General features: G+C 33.8%; 1 protein-coding gene across 1 annotated transcript; it reads right to left on the reverse strand.

The window, feature by feature from the left end:
* Positions 1 to 206: 206 nt before the first annotated feature.
* On the reverse strand, positions 207 to 15,491 carry Loxl1 (Lysyl oxidase-like 1). Its single transcript, XM_085953892.1, has 7 exons — positions 15,066 to 15,491; positions 12,536 to 12,682; positions 10,925 to 11,208; positions 5,845 to 6,112; positions 3,211 to 3,487; positions 2,242 to 2,399; positions 207 to 1,363 (listed from the first exon to the last, which is right to left on the reverse strand). Exons 1-7 carry the CDS (start codon positions 15,268 to 15,270, stop codon positions 1,146 to 1,148), a joined length of 1,557 nt encoding a protein of 518 aa, XP_085810018.1. The 5' UTR covers positions 15,271 to 15,491; the 3' UTR covers positions 207 to 1,145.
* Positions 15,492 to 22,493: the final 7,002 nt, after the last annotated feature.

The raw sequence follows: 22,493 nt of genomic DNA on the forward strand, positions 1-22,493 counted from the left end.
CTCTAAGTCAGTCTGCCAAGCAATTAATATCTTATGTTTATATTATTTGTCAACAATATTTTGTTTTTCAGCAGGTACACATATACCTAGCTCGTATTAAATCATTACATATTTGTAAATATTATTTTCTAATACATAAAAAATATTTGAAAAAAATCTCCTTATAGAGATGAAAGCGTAAATGTATGAAAATGAAACAAAAGGAGACCACTCGGAACACTAATTTATTTTCATACGAAATCTCAAATGAGAAACATACTTCTCTTTTTTTCTTACGTCTGTAGGTACGTTATTCACTAATTTCAAACTGAAATAAATTGCCTTCGTTGATTTTTATACGAAAATCACAAAAGGCACCACCGGGAAGAAGATTCAACATCTTTGGTTTGAAGTCGTAATATTTTGGCATTTGAATTTATAATTTTTCAATAACAACATGCTTATCAAAAAATACGCTATTTGCCGTAGTTTATAATATGACTGACGGTTATTGTGAAATAGATATCACGTCTGCAAATAGTAGGTACCTACACTCAAAAATCTCATTATAATAAAACGAATATGATTTTAATTTAAACAATTAAAATGCCGACGATTAAATCAGTGCAAGTGACTTATATGCAAATAAATAGTTAAATATACATTACTACATAGCTATTTATGAGTGAAAAATATTCAAAAATATTATTATTTTAGTTACTTAGTATTTTATTTCTAACATTTCATAAAACTCGTGGATTTATATTTACAAAATAATAAACTATTTCAAAAGTTATCATTCTATAATTGGCGCGAATCCAGTGGTTACATGTTTAAATCCCGTCGGGTGTTGAATTTTTGCAAACAAGATTTTTTCTAGTGGGTATATTAATATACATGAGATGTTTACAAACTATATAAGTATATAAAATAATCTTTTTATTTTCTTCGTAATGTATCTAATTTTAATGTTTTGGTCTGTGTTTTCCTCCATCGAACACTAGAAAAATTAATAAACATTCTTTTAGATCTAAAAATAGTAACAAATGATTATTTTAAAATAATGCCTCATTTACAGAATGTTGAAAACAGTTATATAGAATTTTAAAACGCGGTCTCTGGTCTTCGTTCAATCCTCAGCACCTCAATTAAGAATTTATTGGTCTCTATGGTCTAGTCATCTGACAGTCGTAAACGGTGGCAAATGTTTCAGTGTAGAGCAGCTGGCAAACGGCCGCATTATTCTCGAACGTCATCTCGGGGACTTTCATCTCGGGGTTGATGGCGACCTTCATGGTGTACTGTCCGGGACTAAGCTCCGAAATATCCACCCACTGGCAGTCCACGCTGAATTTGTACACGTCCGAGCAGTTCACGGACACGCCTGAAAATGGGAACGTTTCAAAATAACATTCAGAAGTAAAATTGATAATATTAAACCTCAATATATCTCCACGCTGAATTAATGCTAATGCTAGACCGGCCGTCTAAGAAATAGAGGGTGCAGGTTTTTATTTTCATTTCATAATAAATGTTGTTTTTGGCCAAAGTAAGGATCTAATGGATCAATCATTCCTTGTAAACACACGCGTACTAATATAATTTTCACCCTGTGGCGGTCCAGATTATGCTTCGCTTAGAAACAAACATGATAATTCATATTTAAAAATTCTTTACACCGGTTGAAAACTGGGTTATAATAATAATAATGCAAAAAAACAAAATTCTCTTATTGTTTTCGTCCATTTTTTTATTTAGCGATGTATATAGGTAAATATATAAATGATGATGTCGGCATAATATGAAACACATTTTAATTAAAATCGCGTGCAATTTAATTAAATGATTTTGTTTTTTTACTCAACTGAAAGGTTACCATTTTCGAATAACATTACAAAAAATGTTGATTTCTATATTCATAAAATTCATTCAAAAGATGCAAAATATTTGACGTCAATAAAAGTAAAGTAAATTACCATGTTCAATCGTAAGCGGAGTATATGGGGCTCCACAGGGTGGAGGTTGTATCCTATCATAGTCCAGTGGGTAAGACGCTGGCCTTTCATCTGGGGCTCCGGGTTCGATTCCCGGGCACAATATATCTATGCGATGTTCGCAATATAATATGGGTGTTTATGTTTGTTTCACTCATATTACTAATTACACTACTGTCTCATGGCATGTTGTAGTGTTAAAAAGAATATATTATACGGCATATTACATCCCCTCTAATTAGTACCCCTTCAATGTTATTGCACGTACCTTGATCTCCATAATTGGCGCAGGCGTACTTGGGTTCGACTCCCGGAAGACAGGTGTTATCTTCCAAACAGAACGATGCTTTGTGGCCCTCCGCCACTCTTCTTCCCAGATGATCCAAAATGTCGAAAGTTGCGAAAACCTCCATACTGTGATAATGCCTGATGACGAAAAATGATTTTGTTTACCTTCGATGCTGGTGTAAACTTTATTCAAAATAATATAATTTATCTAAAAAAAAAAACTGTCATTTTATGCTGATTTAGGTCACATACCATTTTTTGAGTAAATAAAACTACCAAATTCGTTTTATAATGCTATTATGTAGGTGACCGTATGAATGTTTAGAAGTTTAAAGCTATTTGACAATTTTTATGTGTCTACGCAAATTGCTTGTATGGATAAACATTTCTAAATTAAACACGTCATGTGAATATAATATTATGGCAAATAATTGTAATTCATTTTGTTGATAAAATTTAAATAAAACTGATAAAAAATGAGAAGAAAAATAATGGGTATGTAATCCATTGTAAATTCTATTTGTTAAGAATTTTGCATTATTCCATATGAATCGCTTTTAGTGACCCCGGGACCCGATACAACTATTGAAGTCAATTAGCATACATACATAGAGCCTGAATATGTCGAAAGATGAAACCCGGAGATAAAAAAACTCTCATCAATTATAATTTAAATTCAATTTCCAGCAAGTATCCTCAGTCGAAAGTACGTGTTGATTAATAATAATATGTACCTATAATATAATATACCACTAGCATACGTCAATTTTAGTACCTACTACTAAAACAGATAAGTATGAATTTATTTTATAAAATATCGATTAGTATTTTATAATATTAAAAAAAATATATATAGGATGAAGCTTTTCGTAGATTTAACGGCTGCATTACTAATAAAATACACGTGACAACTCCATCACTATCGTATACTTATATACAATTTACTTACATATGGCACATGTGCCACTCCCACATATGTTTTGGCACATTCGGCCTGAAGTCATCAGTGCCAGCATTGATGGCAGCAGCAGTAAACCGCAGTAGTCTCCTTGTCTCTGTGAACCAGTCGATCCTGTCTCTTTGCACGTTCTCGGCTTCGCTCGCCAAGCACCCTTCTTCCATGGCGCACTGAAGAGCGAACATAGACCTGTCTTCGAGGTGGGCAGTTCTCATCAGCTCGTACGTATCCAGAATCAGGTCTGCCATTCTTGAAGAACACGAAACACCTTCAAAAGTGACCATATAATAATATTATTGTTGTCACTAAACATTACTTTGGTTGAGGTGTTTTTGATAAAGTTGGAAAATAAAAAAAATACAACCTCATATCTCATATTAATTATTTAAGTCGTAACTGATGCAATGCGTAAAGTTAAGTCCTTTTATATAACGATGACGTATTGTCAATTTATTTACTATTGTTTTACACTAAAAATATCATTTAAAATGTAATAGTGACCTATTTTTAGTATAACACATTTATAATGTTTTTTTTATCTCATTGTTCACAAATTTACACACTGTGTGTGACCTAGTGTTTAGAGCAGCCGTGTCTGATGCTGTGGGTTACGGTTTCGATTTCAGTCAAAGTACCGAATGGGTTTGCCGATTTGTTAACGACATTTTCTCGGGAAAAAATCTGTTAGTATAACCTCCAAATTCAAAAACATATTAATTCATTATTACGATACGATATATATTTATTCATTAATATAGTTGAAATTGTAAATTATCAAAAAAATGTCTCAAATTGCAAGCTTCGTATTTTTCCGCTAGGTGCCTCTTTAAAAAAGGCTCAGTGAAGACTTCGCCTTAACCTACTAAAAGCAAAAGGTCTACTGATATAATATGCGCATTAGAATAATAACACAGTTTTGAGGGGTTTTTAGGTAAGCACATTATAAGTTTAATTATAGTAAAGAATATACTGAGCTACTTTTATTTGTTATAGTTTGAATATTTCAGAGAGCGACTCTTGTGTATTTAAAAGAATGGAGATTATTTTTCTTTTACCCTACTCAATTATTGAATAATAATTCAATAATCATTGATGTATTACGTCCTAACTTTGATTATACCATCAACATCATAATATTTACGACGAGATAGTGTATTTTAAAAAATGGGTCCACGTTAACCGCCCAGATTATAATATGCGTTTATATGTTTATTGGATTGTTAATTCATTATTCAAGAATAAAAAAAAGAAATATTTACTGATGTCACTCATTTAAATGTAGGTAGGTTCCAATTATATTTTAAAATATAAGTGAGACACTTCAATCTGTATTATCAAACGTTATTTGTGATGAAGCAAAAAGGTCAATACACAAATGTAATATTGTTTTTTTTTTCTTTTTTTTTTTGCCATAACAAACAATGACAGTATAGTAGCAGTGATGCCACAGAAACATTACAGAAATACCTAGGGTTCAAGAGAATCGCATTGATGTTTTGTGGTCTCACTGACAATCGACCAGTAGCCCCCGGAAGAGAAGTCGATGCGAATTGCACTACGATCGCCACCGCCCATTTTGCAGCGGAGTTTGGTAATTATAAGTTTTTTTCAATATCCAAAGTGAGTATGTAAAAGTTAAGACCATGATCTTCAAATCTTGAAGCAGGCCTATACCTATCCTTAGAGTTAAGGGCAGTCGCAGGGCTCGAAATGGAACAGAGTGCACCGAAGCGCCGTTCTGGTTCATGAAATCTTCAAAATTATCGCTCCGTCTTGTGTAAAAAATAATTTGACCATCTGAGCTAGATATGCCATATAACAAAAAATCTAACACATTTATGTTTATAAATTATCCTACATAAAATTAGATATCTACGTTAATATTTTCTGAAAATTATTTAGCGCTCCGGTTCGTAAAAATTTCCATTTCGAGCGCTGGGGCAGTGTGATCAGTGATGTTCTACCATAGTATTCCCCAAATGCTATCCTGTGGAGCTTCAGAGTTCCGCGAGGTAGAATTAAGGAATTCCATGGATTTTTAAAACTTTCTTGTATTCTTAAATAAATTCACTTGAATTATTGAGTTGTCAGCACTCGTCATCATTTAATGAAGACTGATCGCGACCCCCTTTTGTGGTAGTCAAATAACATGCGACCCTTCGCCATATTGGATAAATAGCCATTATTATTAGTTAGGAAACACACTAAAAATAATACTTATAAGATAAAATTTTACACGTGTATTATCATTTAATTATATCAATTACCATCACATCAAATCGCATCGCTTAGCCACATATCAAATAAGACTTTTTTACTACTAGAGCAAATTTGTAGTAGGTACCTATGGGTTTATCTCACTTACCTACTCGACCCGCCACACCGACCGGACCAGAGCCCAGTCAGCACCCCCTTATAGGGGCCATTAGGGCGATTAGGTGAGTAAGATTAAATATATTCGCGCATAATTGTCCGGTACATAAAACATGTATTGATAAATAACAAAATCATTATACTGACTTGGATCAAAACTTTTGTTAATTCTAAATTTTGAATAAAGATAAGCTTTTTAAAAACCATTATATTGGAGTTCTACAGCATTAAGTTTTATAAACAACATCATACCGGCAAAATTCTTCCCTGTCCCTGGACAGGTGACATTTCCCAGTGAGTCATGCAGGCATCTATCGATCGTCGACTCGGTTCCATTGCAGTGCGTGCCACTCAGGAAGGTAAAAGGAGGACCAAACGAAGAGTTAAGATTCTGGTTGAAAACATCTGTCTGATGAGCACCGGCTGCGTAGCCAAGACCAAGACTTCGGCAAACCACTGCTGCTTCTCGCAAAGACCAGCCGTCCCCGCAGACCAGACCCCAATTTTCACCGTATTTCACCTGAAGACAGAAATATAATAATATTATGTATGCCGTGGACTAGAGGTGAGTTGGAAATACTGTCACAAATTTGTGTACTCAAGTGTCGGATGAAACTACCCATACTCAGTATGTGTGGCCCAATAAACTAGTTCCAAAAAACTTGTTCGAACGCATGCGATGATATCATCGCGAGTCGCTCGTAGTCAGTCGACTTTCAATACTATTGACATTCAATGCGCGCGAGGGAGATAGTATATTTTAATTTATTAGTCTATACACTTGAATGACATAATCGTATGTATGAACAATAGATCATACATTTTGTGTAGCAGCACATTCCCTCCGGAATGTGGTGAGGCGACGGCACAGGTTTTATATGACCACTCAAAACATGTTTAAAATAAAAAAAATCATTCTATATTCATTTATGTTAACAAGAATATTATAACCTAACATAAAAACAACTCATAAATTTAAAATTTTATAATAAATAGGACATTTCGAAAAGCCGAGCTCAGTGTATCTTTAGCGATTCCATTGAAGCCGATATTTCAAATACTATTAAGTATTTTGGAACAAGTTTTGATACTAGGTATGTTTTTATACTGGTAGTAAGTATACTTAGTCTTCAACATCGACCAGTTTTCCCACCTCTACCGTGGACGTATCGTATGACTAGCTTACCTTGTATAGGTACTAACTAAACTAGTGAAGTATATACAACTAAAGCAGTAATTGTGGGTCAAGATAATAACGTACCTAGATATATTTTTAATACGTTTATTTAATGTTAAAGTGATTGAAAACTTTAAGGTGAATTTACATTATTCGTAGTTCGTAGACAGACGAAACGAATGTCATTCGATTATATTATCCGATACTCATTTTTTTCATACAATCTACAATCCGATGTGGATCTTAGCCGTCTCATGAAGAGGTTTCTTTATATTTTTTTTGTGAAAAATAGGTCTTGGCCACTTGCTCAACCTATTAGCTCCTTCCACCAAGGAACACAAAAGTAATCAAAAGTGGCCTTCTGGGTGAGACTGAAGGAAAGTTTCGAGCGTAGAGAAGTATAAAATAAAATTAAACACGTGTTAAACAATGTTATTTTTAAAGTTCGTCACGAAACCGAAACGCGTATTCAATTTTCGTGATATTTGAGGACACTTGACTGGTTTTGTATTTCTGACATTTTATGGTCTGATATAAAGTAGTAAAAACTTTGGTCCATGGCGACTGGCTTTCATATTTCTTTCTTATTAATCTGTTCTGTGGTCCATACACACATTGAAAAATATCATATGAATTTGCCAGACTCGGGATTCGAACTTGAGACCCACGACTTCATCAGCGGACACAACATCACTCGTCCATCGCAGGCGCACCTACTCAAATCATTTTTTTTTTTTAATTTAACTTCCGGAAATTCCCGAATGACTTGCTCTATTTTACTTGGTTCATATAAAATTTAAACTGCATATCATTCCGCATTGAAAGCGGAATAACAATAATGTGTAGTGACAGGAATTAGATTTTGCGATCCGATTCGACATTCCGGAAATTGGAACGAAACTGCATTAGCCGATTGCAGTATCACTTCATTGTTCAAATATTGACACCCATTCAATATCCATTACTCTTGGAACAGGTAATACCTTACTGCTCAATGCCGTGCTACAGGATGCAGACAAAAGGTAAATAATGCAGGAAGTTCACACATCAGCGGATGCTAATCAACAAAGGTGAATTATTTATTATTTTAACGGTGTTAACATTCACTTCTTGGCGAAAAGACAATATAAATACATAGTAGGTAATTATTCTACATAATTGAATATTGATCATGAATAGTTTCGTTTGCTTTAGAATATAATATTTAATTAGTGTTCATCTCTTTAATTACTAATATTTAAGCAGGGCCTTTCAGAAAACATGCAAGGTCCGGGACAACCGGTATTTTTACCCCCATCCTTTAAACCAACAAATACGTTTCAGTGGGTCTATTCTATACTTATCGACCGCCAAAGTGATAAAGTGATAGATATAAGCCTACCCTAAGTTTGATAACATTTATCACTATAAATAGCGGTCGATAAGTACAGAATAGACCCACAGGTAGGTAGGTATACGTAGAATCTTCTAAACAAATTTGTTCTAATTGTTTATTTAAACATGCAACTAAACGTCATGACAGGAACTATGTATAATTTGTGTTTAATATTTACGGACATAATAATTATTAATACATGGGGAGATAAATATTATTATACAGTATACAGATATACCTAGTACTCTATCTGTGTACAACCTAGCAGGTTTCATTGCGTTGTTTATTCGGTAACAGGACAATTACCCCCCGGGATAAAAACTTCCCGAACATTAATCCTTCGTCAATAATCTGCCGGATAATAGCCCCCCGTGTAAATAATGATCTGGACATTAACTCCTCCTATTTTAAATGTTGGTAGATTAATTCACATGTGATGGAAAAGAATTATTAGTAAATAAAAAGGGAAAATTTTGGATTAAAAGTCCATGAAATTCTGACACACGTTTCTGTAGAGTGGCAGTGTTGGTAAACTGTTGTATCTCTTGCTTCATAAATATTTTTTATCCGACTGTGTACAATTTTAAATAATGATTTAAATACAAATTACACACGAAGATTTCAATAATTTAGTAATTATTTTTTCTCCCTCTCTTTATCTCTATCTCTATCTCTCTATCCTAGAACTCTTCAGTTAAGTACCTACCCACTTATTATTTTCAGCATAAATACATAATACACTGCATCAAAAATATAATTGATTCATTTTCAACTCAGCAATAAATAAAATACTGCATTAAATACACAATAAAACTATGTTGGGAAATAGAAAAAAATCAAGGCAGATAAATATAATTTTTGACCGCCAAATTATGTAGAATTGGCGTGCCTAGTGCAAATTATAGTGGTTATTACTTTCATGAACGTAGAATCAATAAAGTTTATTTTTAAAAATGTAAGCGTCGATATATTTAGTAGACACATTCAGTAAATAAATTTATTGATTTTACGTTATCTTCGGATACTTTTTTTAGCAGTTATTTTTTTGCGCCAGCTTAAGTTAGCAAAGAAAAAATGTACCCACCTAAGTAGATATTATAACAAAGAAATATACAATGTACATGAATAATTCGTCTTTAAATCGGAATTTTATTTGAATTTTCCAAGCCAAAACCAGATCCTCGGAATAATCTTAAATCTCGCCCCAGTACATAATCAGCTGGGAGAGCTTTTTCATGATTATATAAGTGAGTTTACTCTCTTAATCTCCCGCCAGTTGAATTTAGACAAAAAAGGCTTTCAGCATTGCTTTGTTATATAATAACATTATAATTAAAACACGCACTCTAAATTAGATTTCGCGGACTGAGTATTATGTTCAATGTATAATTAACTATCATGACTCATTATAAATAATGGTCAATGCGAAAAAGTAATCGATAATATGGAATAACAAAGTTTTTTCTTTCGAATTGTGGTATTTTACAGGTTTCATTTATTAGCTTTTCGCTTTGTTACAAAGCAATATACAGATCACAAAGAACACCGCAAAATGATGATTTTTTTAAACTAATTGCTCACTACAAAATATAGTGATGATTTCGCATCGATTTCAAGAAAAACCTAGTTAAAACTATGATTATTTGCAATATAAATTCATTTTTTCTTCACCGTAACTCAAGAGACTGGGGAGAAGAACACTGGGAAGAAAAGATATTGAAAAATAATGAATTTCTTTGTCAATTGTTCAAAAGAGCATTTTATTTAAATTCATATTATAATTGAATTCTTCCCTTTGTTTGGAAAATTGGGTGAATGCGGTGATTGTCTATTATATCCGCTATTTTACACCTACATGCTTAATTTTAACGGAAAAATTCTTTTGTGTAGCCTGGACCCATATTGAAATCAATACAAAGGATTATTTTAAATTCCACTTCAGATATATTAATGAGTATTCGGTTAGAACAAAGGTATGTTAAACGAATTCAATATAAAAAAATCACCCAAATAATAAATATAAATCTATGTAGGTATCTACGAGATAAAGCCGCAAGGCCATGGTGTAAAGAAATAAATAATTAGTTATATTATATATATGTAAAAATACGTGAAAACACAACGGTGACGACAATAAAGATTGTAGAAATTTTAAGGGAGGGCTAATGCCAGAAATTCTATTATAGTATGTCGGTTGATAATGCTGATGTATTAATTAAGATTTTATTTCCCCCCTAACATTAGTCAGATTAAAATATTATGCCCTGGTTGCGCGGATAGAAATCTGCTTAATTCAAAGGTTAGAGATTAGAAGGTTCGGGTATAAGCTCCGGGTTAGCCGAATACGTTAGAACCTAATTATTCACTTAGTTTTATTACTGGGATTGGATTAACCATACGCTCTAATCTTCATCATTTGTTTGTGCGTTCTATGACACTAGATTATTATTTAATCATATAAAATAATTTTATGTAAATTTATAAATATTTTTCGAGGACGATACAATAGCGGAAACCATGATTTCCCTCACCTCTTCAAACAATGACTTTCAAACCCATATGCCTAAATGTTATTTAATTAAGAAAGGACTCTTATAATTTAGTACATAAGTAAGCAAGAATCTTAAAAATTCCTACACAATAAAATAGTGAATTTAAAAATCGCAAGTAAGTAGGTACCTACTGATTATTTTGAAACTAAGATTTTTAAAGCTCGTATCAAATTAGGGTGTACTATTGATAATGAACATTCCAGTTTGTAATAGTAAATTACAAGATACCTCGATTCGCCCTTCCTCCGGTATCCTCCCGCCTCGTATCCTGACTTTCAATCCTTTACCATCCTTCACGCGGTGTATCCTCGTCAAGGCTTCAACCACCGCGTCGTCAGAGCGACTGTGACGCTTTTCGCTGAGCGCCGATCTTCTTTGGTGACCTGGAATCGCGCAAGCTACGCCGGCTGCTTCTGAGGATTGGCAATCAGATATCCCCCAGCCTTCGGATCGACAGGCGGTCAGCATTGTCTCATCACCGGCGCAGCGGACGTTGTCCAGCCAATATTTTCCTGCAAACAATTAAAAATTCTTCAAATAACAAATTAATTCAAATGGAAAAAAATAATTAAAGCTTCATTCAATCAATTACATTGTTTTATTAATTTCACAATATAAAAATGGCAAATGCTTTGCTCTGTAATAATTATTATTATTTACAGTATTTATAAATACACGTTTCATTCACAAAAATATTTTTTCGTTATTTGAAAAGCTTATAAAAGGAAGATTGAAAAATGTGTATGTTTAATTAAATAACGTTTTTGTGAATGAAAATTTTTATAAGAATCAGTTGGCACTGTCGGCCGTCATTCTTAACTTTCCCTTTACAATGCTAATAAATTCCATCTGTTCTGGTGATGTCACCTTGGGTTACTCTCGCAGATTGACAATATTATGGTAGGTAAAAGAGAAATGCCTATTTTGGCAACATAAATAAGTCAAATAAGGTTTCATGATCATTATTTTCTATTTGTTTTATATATTATTATATTCTATAAGATGGTCAAAAAGGCATCAACACCTAATTATAATCGAGTATTTCCTTCTAACAGCCTACAAGTCATTATACTATCTTGATCTCACTGCTTACTTTTATATGTTTTCTCACAATTGAGTATGTCTCTCTTGTCATATAACCGCTTAGATGTATGTAGATATCTCTTTTGTGTAATATAATGCGAAGTTCTGTTTGTGAGGTGCATTTATAATTTATGACAGGTAAATGAAATCTGACAGATATCTTATCAATTATATTATGTATATACTGGAAAATGATAAAATGCTATCAATTTTGAAAATAATAACATTTAATTAGATTTTATATTGCTGATTTCAGGAGTAGGCGAAATATAAAGATGACGAAGTTCGTATTAACTGAAATATTTTCACTTTAATGGGCTGGGTAGCCTAAGATGACATTACAGTAACGGGATAGTTAAGGTCGGTACCTAAAGCATTCACGCATGTCATGAGTAAATTATGGAAGTATCGTTGTTCTTTAGAGTTAATTATTAATATTTGTCATAGAAATTGAATAAGTCTTAAAGTTTATATTAATTGTACGTACTTTGTATGAATTGCGATGGGGTGTCCAATTAATTTAGAATAGATTGGAAAGGGATTTCATTATTGCTGATCTACATTTTTTAATTAAATTTGAATTTAGCCATTTAAATATTATTTTTTAAATATTATTTGAATATAACAGCTTACGTAATAAGTTGGCATTTCTAGGTAGGGATACAAAAATAAAATAATTTATTGAGAGTTGAGTTGTGCATGCATGCATTTTCACGAAGTAATAAAACTATACAATTTTAATTGAATTATTCTTACTAGTGGCCACACCAAAGAGTGCACTGTGCGTGCTCCTTAGGGGAGCGCCGAAATTGAGTTGCCTGCAGACGACAGCGGCTTCCTCTGACCCCCACTCATCGTCACATACGGCGCCCCACTTTCCATTGTGCAGAATTTCCACGTTTCCTATTTTCCGTGAAAAAGAAAAATAACGCATTTACAGCGTAAGGTTTATACGTATTAGCTACTTATTAAAATTTATCGTATATTAGAGTATAAATTAATTTTGATTTTTTTCCTGTGTCTTTTCACTAGTTACTTATTCACGTGTATAAAAGAAGAACATACTAAGCATGTCCTTGCTTAAAATACCGACACGTACAATATGAAACCTATGCATATAAGAAACAAATTGCAAAACATTCATTTATTATATTTAAAAATGATTGTGAACCAAAAAGAGTAAATAAAGGAGACGTGTAGTGTGAATGCGTCCATGTAGATTGTAGATATATATATTTAAATGAAAAATGTTAAATTTTCTTTCATATGGAACCTTTGAAAATGACTTAAGCGTGTTCCAGTTTAATGTAATTACTATTTTTGTATGGAAGATAGAAATTACGAGGGTATTCCTGAAAATGTGTATGAAAATTATAAATAGTGATCCTCAAAGATGTTGAAGAAAACCTTCGTATATGGAAAGCCTAAAAAGCACTTATGTCAAATTTAAATTGCCTTCAGCGATTTTTATAGTGAATCCACAGAAGGCTACATCTAGAAAAAGATTCGACATCTTCAGTGGTATCAGTGGTCCATATTTGTCTAATTTGCAAACATTTACGCTCCAAAAACAAAAATGTTTTCTTCAATATCTTTGGTATAAAATAAATATTATAATATGTAGTTATTAACATGTATTATTTTATTACACTCACATGATATTATTTCATAAGGTTTAATTTTAAAATTAAAATTCTGTGAATTACACAATGTATGGCATACCGAAATTAAACTAGTATCATAAGAGAAAAAATTTACAATTATTAGTGTAAGTAAACAAAAAAAACGTGTTATATACTGTACTACAATAATTTGATATGAAGCCCCTTGTGTACACTTTATACTATATACTGTGAGCGACATCCCGCGGGGGTATGAAGATCATGAGCCACTTGGGGGTGGCATATTTCAAGGAGCTATAAATTGGGATAGAAAAATGCTAATATTTCAACTTTTGAGATTGGGTTCCATGGAAATTGGAATGCTTTCACTTGTGGCACTAAATCAATGCGCGCTGCCTTTAAATGTTAATGGGAAAATAGATTGCTATATCACATTATTTTTAAGAATGTCACTCAGTGGCGCATTTAGTGATATAGAAGCCCCTAATTTTAATTCTCCAAATAAATCCATGCATTGAAGTAATTTTTTTTTGTATAAATTATACATGGTTTAATTGAAATTGTCTCTTTTCTTACAAATCATAATATATAAGTATATACATCAATTTAGTATATAGGTACATATTTAGAAAATAGCTTTCATGAAGCTATATATAAAAACGAATAAAACGGAAATATCTGAATTACAATAATTAAGGTTAATCAAAACCTTCTAAATATTATAATAATATGTAGATATATACATCCATTCACGTTACATCATGTGACATTAGCACCGCAAGTGAAAAATCTCATATTCACGGAATCTACCATCAAAGATGTGTGTAATATTCGTCATTCCTTCCTTTATTTTCTGTCTATGAGCAACGCATGACCTGCATACTCCCACATAATGTCACTATTACATTATATTACGTATCTGATACCTCTGATAGTTCGTTACCATGGCGCCCACATCCTGAAGCGGGCCCCCAGGCAAGGATCTTTGGCGGGCCCCCCGACCCATCGCTATGGATAAAGGCAGTATGACGCTCTACAGCAGCGTTTTTCAAATCGTGTAGGTACGCGGTAAAATGAATGTGTACCCATATTTAGCGTGTTTTTTTTGTATATTTTAATATATCTATTTTAATTATGGAGTTGTACCGTACAACCACATCATTTTGACTTTTTTTACTATTAATGCAAATTTGTGATTATCTCACTTATTTGGTCGACTCGCCTCGCCGGGCTCCTCTTGAGCCCGAGCCCCCAGGCTAGAGCCCTGTCAGCCCCCCCTCCTGTGGGGGCCATGTCCGTTACCCACTAACATATATTTTTAATATTAAGGTAGGCTCTAAATCGCCCGGTATTTTACTCTTGTCTTCGCCACTAGTAGAAGGCGGCACTTTGCCTAGGTAGGTCACTGCATATTGTTACGTCTATTATGCCATCGTGTTACATTAATAGTAAGTACTCATACCTTTATTGTAAATAGATTTTGAGTGAATTACAAAAAAAGTAATTGTCGAGGAAAGACGATTTTTCTGGCATTGCGACGAAATCGCTTTGCAGCGGTATTAGTGTCATTTTAAAGTAACGAACCAACACCTCAGTGAGTCGCCGGCACTGCCAGAATAATCTGACATCATTCTACTTATATTAAAAATACTCCAATAAAATACCTTCATATACGTCTGCTCCTCCAACTAGCCTAACATGCCCTTCTTTTTCTCTGTACTTGTTCAAAAATTTCTGAATCAGATTCGCCTTTCTTCTTCTTTCTTCATCGGAAACTTTTCGCGCGCTTTCACACAGTAAACAACAAAAAACCAACACGATAAATAGAAAATTAAACTTAGAAAAACCATATATGTTACCATTAGCCATATTTATGTAATAATATAAATTTAACAAATAAATTATTTATGTACAAAGTTACATTGGAATGAAAATATATATTAGCATTATACAAATTCCGCTGATGCTATTTATCTATCATTTTCATTTATTAACGAAACTTTTTTATTTAGGTGTCACTATTTTTAACATTATGTCATTTAGTCAAAGTATCAAGTCCATCTGTTTCCATCAGTGGTCTAATACTTACTGCTTGATTCAGTCTGGCATTTTGTGGTTTATTAATTTATTTGTGATCTATTTAATGATATAAAACTGGGTTTCTCAAAACGTGTGCCCGTTAGATCTTTGATCTACATATTATTTACACTCATTTTCGTAACACAGTTTATGTTTATTTATGAATAGAAAACACGGAAAATTAAGAAAAAAAATTGACGATAGGACTATATCAAATGATCGTAATTAATGTATTTTGATAATTGCAATAATATTATTATGAATGTACACGAGGACAATAGCGTAGCTACAGAAGTCGGTAAAATAATGTATATGTTCAACATTAACACCCCTAGATGTGGTGGACATCCGAGTTGTATTTCAATCAGTTGCGCGTTTAGTGACATATAGGCCCGACGCACAGACTGATTTTAAAGCGCCCTGCGATAAAAAATGAGCAATCCAATTTTATTTTCGAAATAAATCCATGCATTCAAACAATTTTGGCCGCGCGGCTTAAGCGTTGGACTATAACGCCGTGGGTCCCAGGTTCGAATCCTGGGTCTGGCAAGTACACATATTGATTTTCAATTTGTGTGTGAGTCAGGGTATGGACCTAATAGGTTGAGCAAGGGCTGACATCCATTTCTCGTAAAAAACAAAATCTGTTAATACAAACCTCTAATATGTGGAGGCCCATATGATCCTATTAGGATCGGACATGGTCGGGGGGGGGGGGGGAATTAGACACACATGGTTTAAATGAAACAGTCTCCTTTCTGACAAATCATAAAACAGTAGAATACCTACCAATTTAGTATTTGGAAAATAGTTTTCATGAATTTATATTTACAATCGAATAGAACACAAGTATGTGAATTACAATAATGAAGGTATATTTAATCAATCTATTTATTTTATATGAGTGGCAGATTTTAGTTCTTAGGTCCTTTTAAATTTTCTCACGAATCGGTTGCGCCATGTTGCGTTAGGGAAACACGCCTCTGATTTTAATATCCAAGGATAATGACAAAATCATTAATACTACGAACAGTACCCATGTCTTCTGCGCTCCTTTATTGAAAATATATTGATATAACTAATTATTGCCGATTGAAAGACAACATTAATGGGAAACATTATATTAAAAAAAAAAATTTTACGTAGTTTTCCAACAAAACTCCCTCTCCATTCTGACACAATATTCAGACCAAGAATTAACGTTCGCTGTCTATGTATTATTAAGCTTTAGTAATACTTGGATAATTTTAAAGATGGGACTGAAAAAGTTGTCAACGTCATAAATAATTGAAAAATTATAAATAAGACAACTTTGTTTCCAAATAATAAATTATAATGAACTGCTACCACGTAAATGCCACTACTTGCAAAGTGAAGTATCTTTTACCTTACTATGCACATCAAGTATATTGTACCCTGGGTTTGAAAATGGCTGATTCAGGAATCGTTATGCGAGATGACCTAATTGGTCTACTGGTTACATATTGTGATGCTGTGGCGTCGATACATATAATGAAAATAATCATTGTCCGTAACAGCTGAATTCGATTCGACTAGGTGCCTCTAAATTATCAGATTTTTTCGAATAATTTTGAAAGAATGGTTATTTTGGTTTTTGAAAAAATACCTGTACAATTAATGTCGATCAGACTCATTTAGTATTTTTTCTATATTCGTAAGACCTCAAATTTTGGAGTTTCTCTTCAATTATACCTATCAGTGACGTCTCTAGGCAAAGTGCCGCCCTTAGACAAACTGAATATTCCGCCCACCCGTTATTTGTTTTACTAAACCACCCCTAATTAGTCTTTAAATTTAATACAATCTCTATATTTCTTAGTCTTTTTCATGGCAGCAACGTATTGTTTTATTGTTCTGTCATTTACTGAAGTAGTATTTGCGTTTGAGCAAAAAAATGGACTCGTTGATTTATGTCTAAATATCATATGCGTTTTGAGAATGTCTGTCAACATTTAGTTGCTCACAGATCATTGACATCAATAAACTGAATTTATTAATCGAAAAAATATTCGGTGATTCATTCTTATTTGAATTTGCCGCCCTTTGAAAACTGCCGCCCCTATGCGGCGCATATCCTGCCTGCCCCCACGGTCACTGATACCTAGATTAATGTTATTATTGGTATAGGTATGTTTCGTAAATAAGTTATGTTTTTGTAAATTAGAGCAGGAAATGATTCTTAAAATGGAAAATCCATTGACATAACAAAATAATACATAATAAAAGGTTTCGGGACTCGAAAATCCAGATGTAAAAAATACTGTAAAAGACTTGGGAGAGTTGGGTCACCGCTCATAATATATTCTGATAGCGATATTAGGAGCCAAACCTGTGTGGGCATACGTCCCAACCGCGAAATTTACGAAGAATTTCGGGAACCTAAAATGATCGAAAGTATCACAATTTTCCCATTAAAATGGACTAGACTTGACAATTAAGACCAACATACTGGATAAGTCAGTTCCTGGCTGGCCATCGTGACTTCGCAGCCTAGCTGCACGGTTTTCGTTTGATATGACATGGTCGGAATGTACATGCGGGCACGGCACGACCATCAAGACGTTGAACACGTGCTCTGAGACTGTCCGCTGTTGGTTTACGATCGAGCGGAGCTGTTCGACAGGGTCCGTCGACACACGGGCCCAATTGACAAAGCCTCCTTTATATCAACCAAGGCCAACTTTGAGGCATTTGAAAACTTTATTGCGTCGTATGGAGGACGTAATAATTCCGATCCCTCCCTAGATTCATCGCTACATCGGGTACAGAGGACACTTCAGGTCAATAAAGAAAAATGACGGCAGAGAGATTCTTTGTTATTTTCTAAACTTTTCTTTAAGCAAAAAAGTGCATGGTTGCTACATCAGTCCCGTGCAGCTCCGTTTTGAGACAAGGAAGTGTGGCACTAAAATCTTTTCATTTTGACACATTATTTATAGCGTCATGGAAGGCGGCCGTGCACAAATTGCGGCTACATAATAATATACATGACGGGTTGAGATGGGGTACCTAGCTCAAATTATCGGTCACTTTCAACGTGCACTGATAGCCCCGAAAGTTTTTGATGCGAAGCCGCCTGTGCTGACTTTTGGAAGATCCAAATTGAGTTTGTTTTATGTTTTTAGAATGAATGATGTGAAATACGGGGTAGGTTACTGTATTGTACTGGTAGGTAGGTACCTAATTCTAATATTAAAACTAATGTATTTATTACAGTTTTTAGCTAGGTAACAGTGATTCATTCTTCACGATTTCTTGTTCAGTCTGTAGGGACTGTTAAAATCGTTAAAATATTTCTAGATGCGTGCTCAGGGTCACGTTCGTCAAAGAAACTTAGTATACACAGCCAACTACCTATTTAATAATATTTAGGTAGGCATATCGATATCGTATGCAATAAATTAATGACTATTGTTATGCATGAAACTTCAATGTAAACCTTGTGTGGTTTCAAGAAAACGGTGTTGCAATGTGCAGGCCAGGGCCCTATCTAGGGGGGTATAGAGGATCAAGGCACTGGGGCAACTGGACGCCAGAATAAGTGGGCGCCGCACTGTCGAATGCAATAAATAGACGTTCGTTACGATTTGATACAGAAAGTAGACGAGGATGTTTAATAAGTTTCTATTTATTACTTAATAGTTTTAATTGATTTTGCTTTTAACATAATGTTTTTTATTGCGGATTGTGAATTAGTATGGCTGATGCTTCATATAATAATAAAAGAACTCTTCTTGTTGGAACTTAAACATATACAATTGAATCATTATTTACGTGTGCATATTTAAATTCTCACCGAGTATTAAATAATTAAATATATATTTTAAAAGTACCTATAATTCACAAATGATGTCACAAATATTTTCGAATTTCATTCGATTGCGTAGCACCCAGTTGTCCCAGCGCAGAATTGTCCTACGCTCCTTGCTCAACCTATTAGGTCCATACTATGACTCCAATCACAAATTGAAAAACAATATGCGTATTAACCAGATCCAGGATTCGAACCTGGGACCCACGACATTATAAGCCGCTAATATTATTGTATTTTCGCTATTTATAGTGTACCTAGGGCAACGATCCTGGGTCTATGTCGTGTGTGTCCCAGGTTCGAATCCTGGATCTGGCAAATACGCATACTGTTTTTCAATTTGTGATTGGAGTCAGAGTGTGGACCTAATAGGTTGAGCAAGTGGCTAACATCCATTTCTCGTAAAAACAAAATTCTGTTATTACAAACCTGTGACATGGTAATAAAAAAAGGACTTCCAATGTCTGAGATGCCTCACCTAATTTAGTTCTAGCTACGGTCTCCTACAACGTAACAGTGAAACCATTCGCTTTGTATGGTTGTGAAACCTGGAGCCTAACAGAGAAACAAGCGATATCATTCTCTTATTTCTCTTCTCTACTCGAAAGTACTGAAGTTTTTAAGTATCTATTTACTTGGGAACAAACATCTCCAAAAAAGAACGAGAAGAACCTCGAACATGCCAGCAGATTATTCGTGGAAATGCTGTTTTTTTGCACTGAAGTCAGCTTTAAGCTACTGTACAAAAAGACAAAATTCCGGGTATACAATGTGACCATGAAACCTATAGCTCTGTATGGGTGTGACACATGGAGCCAAGAGAGAAGGCTATCCAAGAATTGGAAAACAAAATTATTCGAAGAGCACTTACACCGGATAAAGAAGACCAAAGGTGGCACATCCATTCGAATGGTGAGCCCTGCGAACAATTTAATCTCAATATATAGTCAATATCTTGAGGGTGCGAAGACTCAGATGGGTCAGACAAGATTGTTAGATGCTATGAATCTAGAGCTCTCCATAATGTTTATGAGTGAACCCCCGTAGGCATTCGGCTCCTGGACCACCCCCGGAGGAGATGGGCGAATAACCTCAAGAGGGATGCAGAGAGGCTGAGTGTGACCGACTGAAGAAAGCTCAGGGTAGAGATTCCTTGTGTATAGGATGGTTGTTCAGTCAGCTATAGACGTGAATGGTCTGGAGCGCCAGCTTAAATAACTAACTACGGCTCTGGGTCCAGCCCGGCATGTCCATTGCTGGAAATGTACATAACACAAATTCATTATGTTTTATGTTCATCTGTCAATCTACCCTACTTCACACTGCATTTCAACCAGATCTTAAAAGTTAATCGTGCATTGTTCTTGTATTCATAATATAAAACTGATGATCACAGTGCAAGGGGATAATCATGGTCTGCATACTAAAACCAAAGGATCTAAAGCATTATACTGTCTTTGTTTCTATTAGGTTGTTCATTAATTTCCTAGTCCAAAAGCCCCTAAAACGATTTGAGGTAGTTCTGAGAAAAACGATTTTAGGTAGTTTTGAGAAAAAATCATATGTATTAAATCTGTGAACTTCATGTATTTATTTTTTAATTTGTTACATTCTAAAGAGTATTTTGGCTTTCCATTTTAGGGGTATTTGAAAAGCACATATAACCATTTTTGCATGTTTTGAAATTTACCCTAATTTTTGATCATACTTATTGACCGTTTTTGGCATTTTTTCAAGTTCAATCTTTGGCCATCATATAGGTAACAAAAATATACATCTAAATACATATCTAATTCAAAAATTTTCAAAAACCGTTTTAGGGGCTGTTGAAACTAGGCGCTTCAATTATATTTATAAATCATGATTAAATAATATTTAACAATTATTTTACTTTTGGGTAAAATCATCTTTAAATGGTTTCACAGCAGTGAAAACCAGGCTTACATACCTATTTATTCCATCTCACTATAACTAATCGTCATTAATTTTCTACAAACACGTATCTCAATTTTTGTGATGAATTCATAATTTGAAAACGCACATATTCTACTAACAAGTATCTCAAAATATACTTTATAACATAATAGATTTAAGCAATGACAAAAAAATTGTATCACAATAAAAGACCGTTATAAATATTATAAACTCGTATCTTGAGATACGTGTTTGTAAGTACACAGAATACTGAACTCTGACTAATGATTATACTGAAGTTCTTTCTCACAAGTCAAGATACGTATTTACTGCAGTTATATTGGGGACAGAATCACAGTAAAGTTGCAACGCATTCTCGTATCTTCGACAATATGACTGATCGGTTGAAAGTGTAGTGGGATAGGTTGAAGCACCATATCATTTTTTTTTCATGAAAATATCTATGTGTACACTAAATGGATATTTAATATGGTTGTAGAAAAGACACGTTATGTTTATCATTAAGCACTGGTGAAAATTTTCTGTCATACTCACATGCCGGGTTTGTTCCGACCTAAAGAAATTTGAAATTGATCCATAAAATACCTATTGGTATGTCATTTGGAGATGCAATAACAAGCTGTACGCTTTGTATCAAAGCCCACATCAAATTAGGCCTCCTTAGATGGCTGGGTCATGTATACAGAATGGACGAGTCGTGCATGACAAAGAAATTGACATTCGGGAAGCAGGATGGCAAACAAGACATGGTCAATCTCGTACAAGATGGAAGAAGTGTGTAGTCTTTTACTACAGATGCGAATTCAATCATTCGGGATCATTCTACTCACGATTCTTAAGGAAAAATAAATATTGTAAACAAAATTTATAATAAAGTAAAAATTTGGTGCAATGTTCGGCAAGTAATAGACTTGTGTTGGAATCCCATTCAGTCCACATTTTCAGCGTTAAAAATGTAAGTAAATGTCATAAACTTCTTGTAATATTGAAATATCTTAATGTGGATTGTTTTTATGATTATCATCAATGGCATTCCACCATAATAAATCCTCAAATTATACACTAATATTGAGGACGATACTAATGCTGTCATAACATAAATTATAAACAATTAAAAACAACTATCCATCTATGAAATTTTTAAATGTTTTATAATAGGTTATATTATAGGTTATAATAGGTTAAATTCATATTTTGGAAAAAATAAATTACATTTTAACAGAGGTAGGTGCAATTAAACTCAATA

This window comes from Rhyacophila brunnea, unplaced genomic scaffold, assembly GCF_057557595.1.
Source record: "Rhyacophila brunnea isolate RB1 unplaced genomic scaffold, BYU_Rbru_1.0 scaffold_4, whole genome shotgun sequence".
In the NCBI taxonomy this organism is placed as follows: domain Eukaryota; kingdom Metazoa; phylum Arthropoda; class Insecta; order Trichoptera; family Rhyacophilidae; genus Rhyacophila; species Rhyacophila brunnea.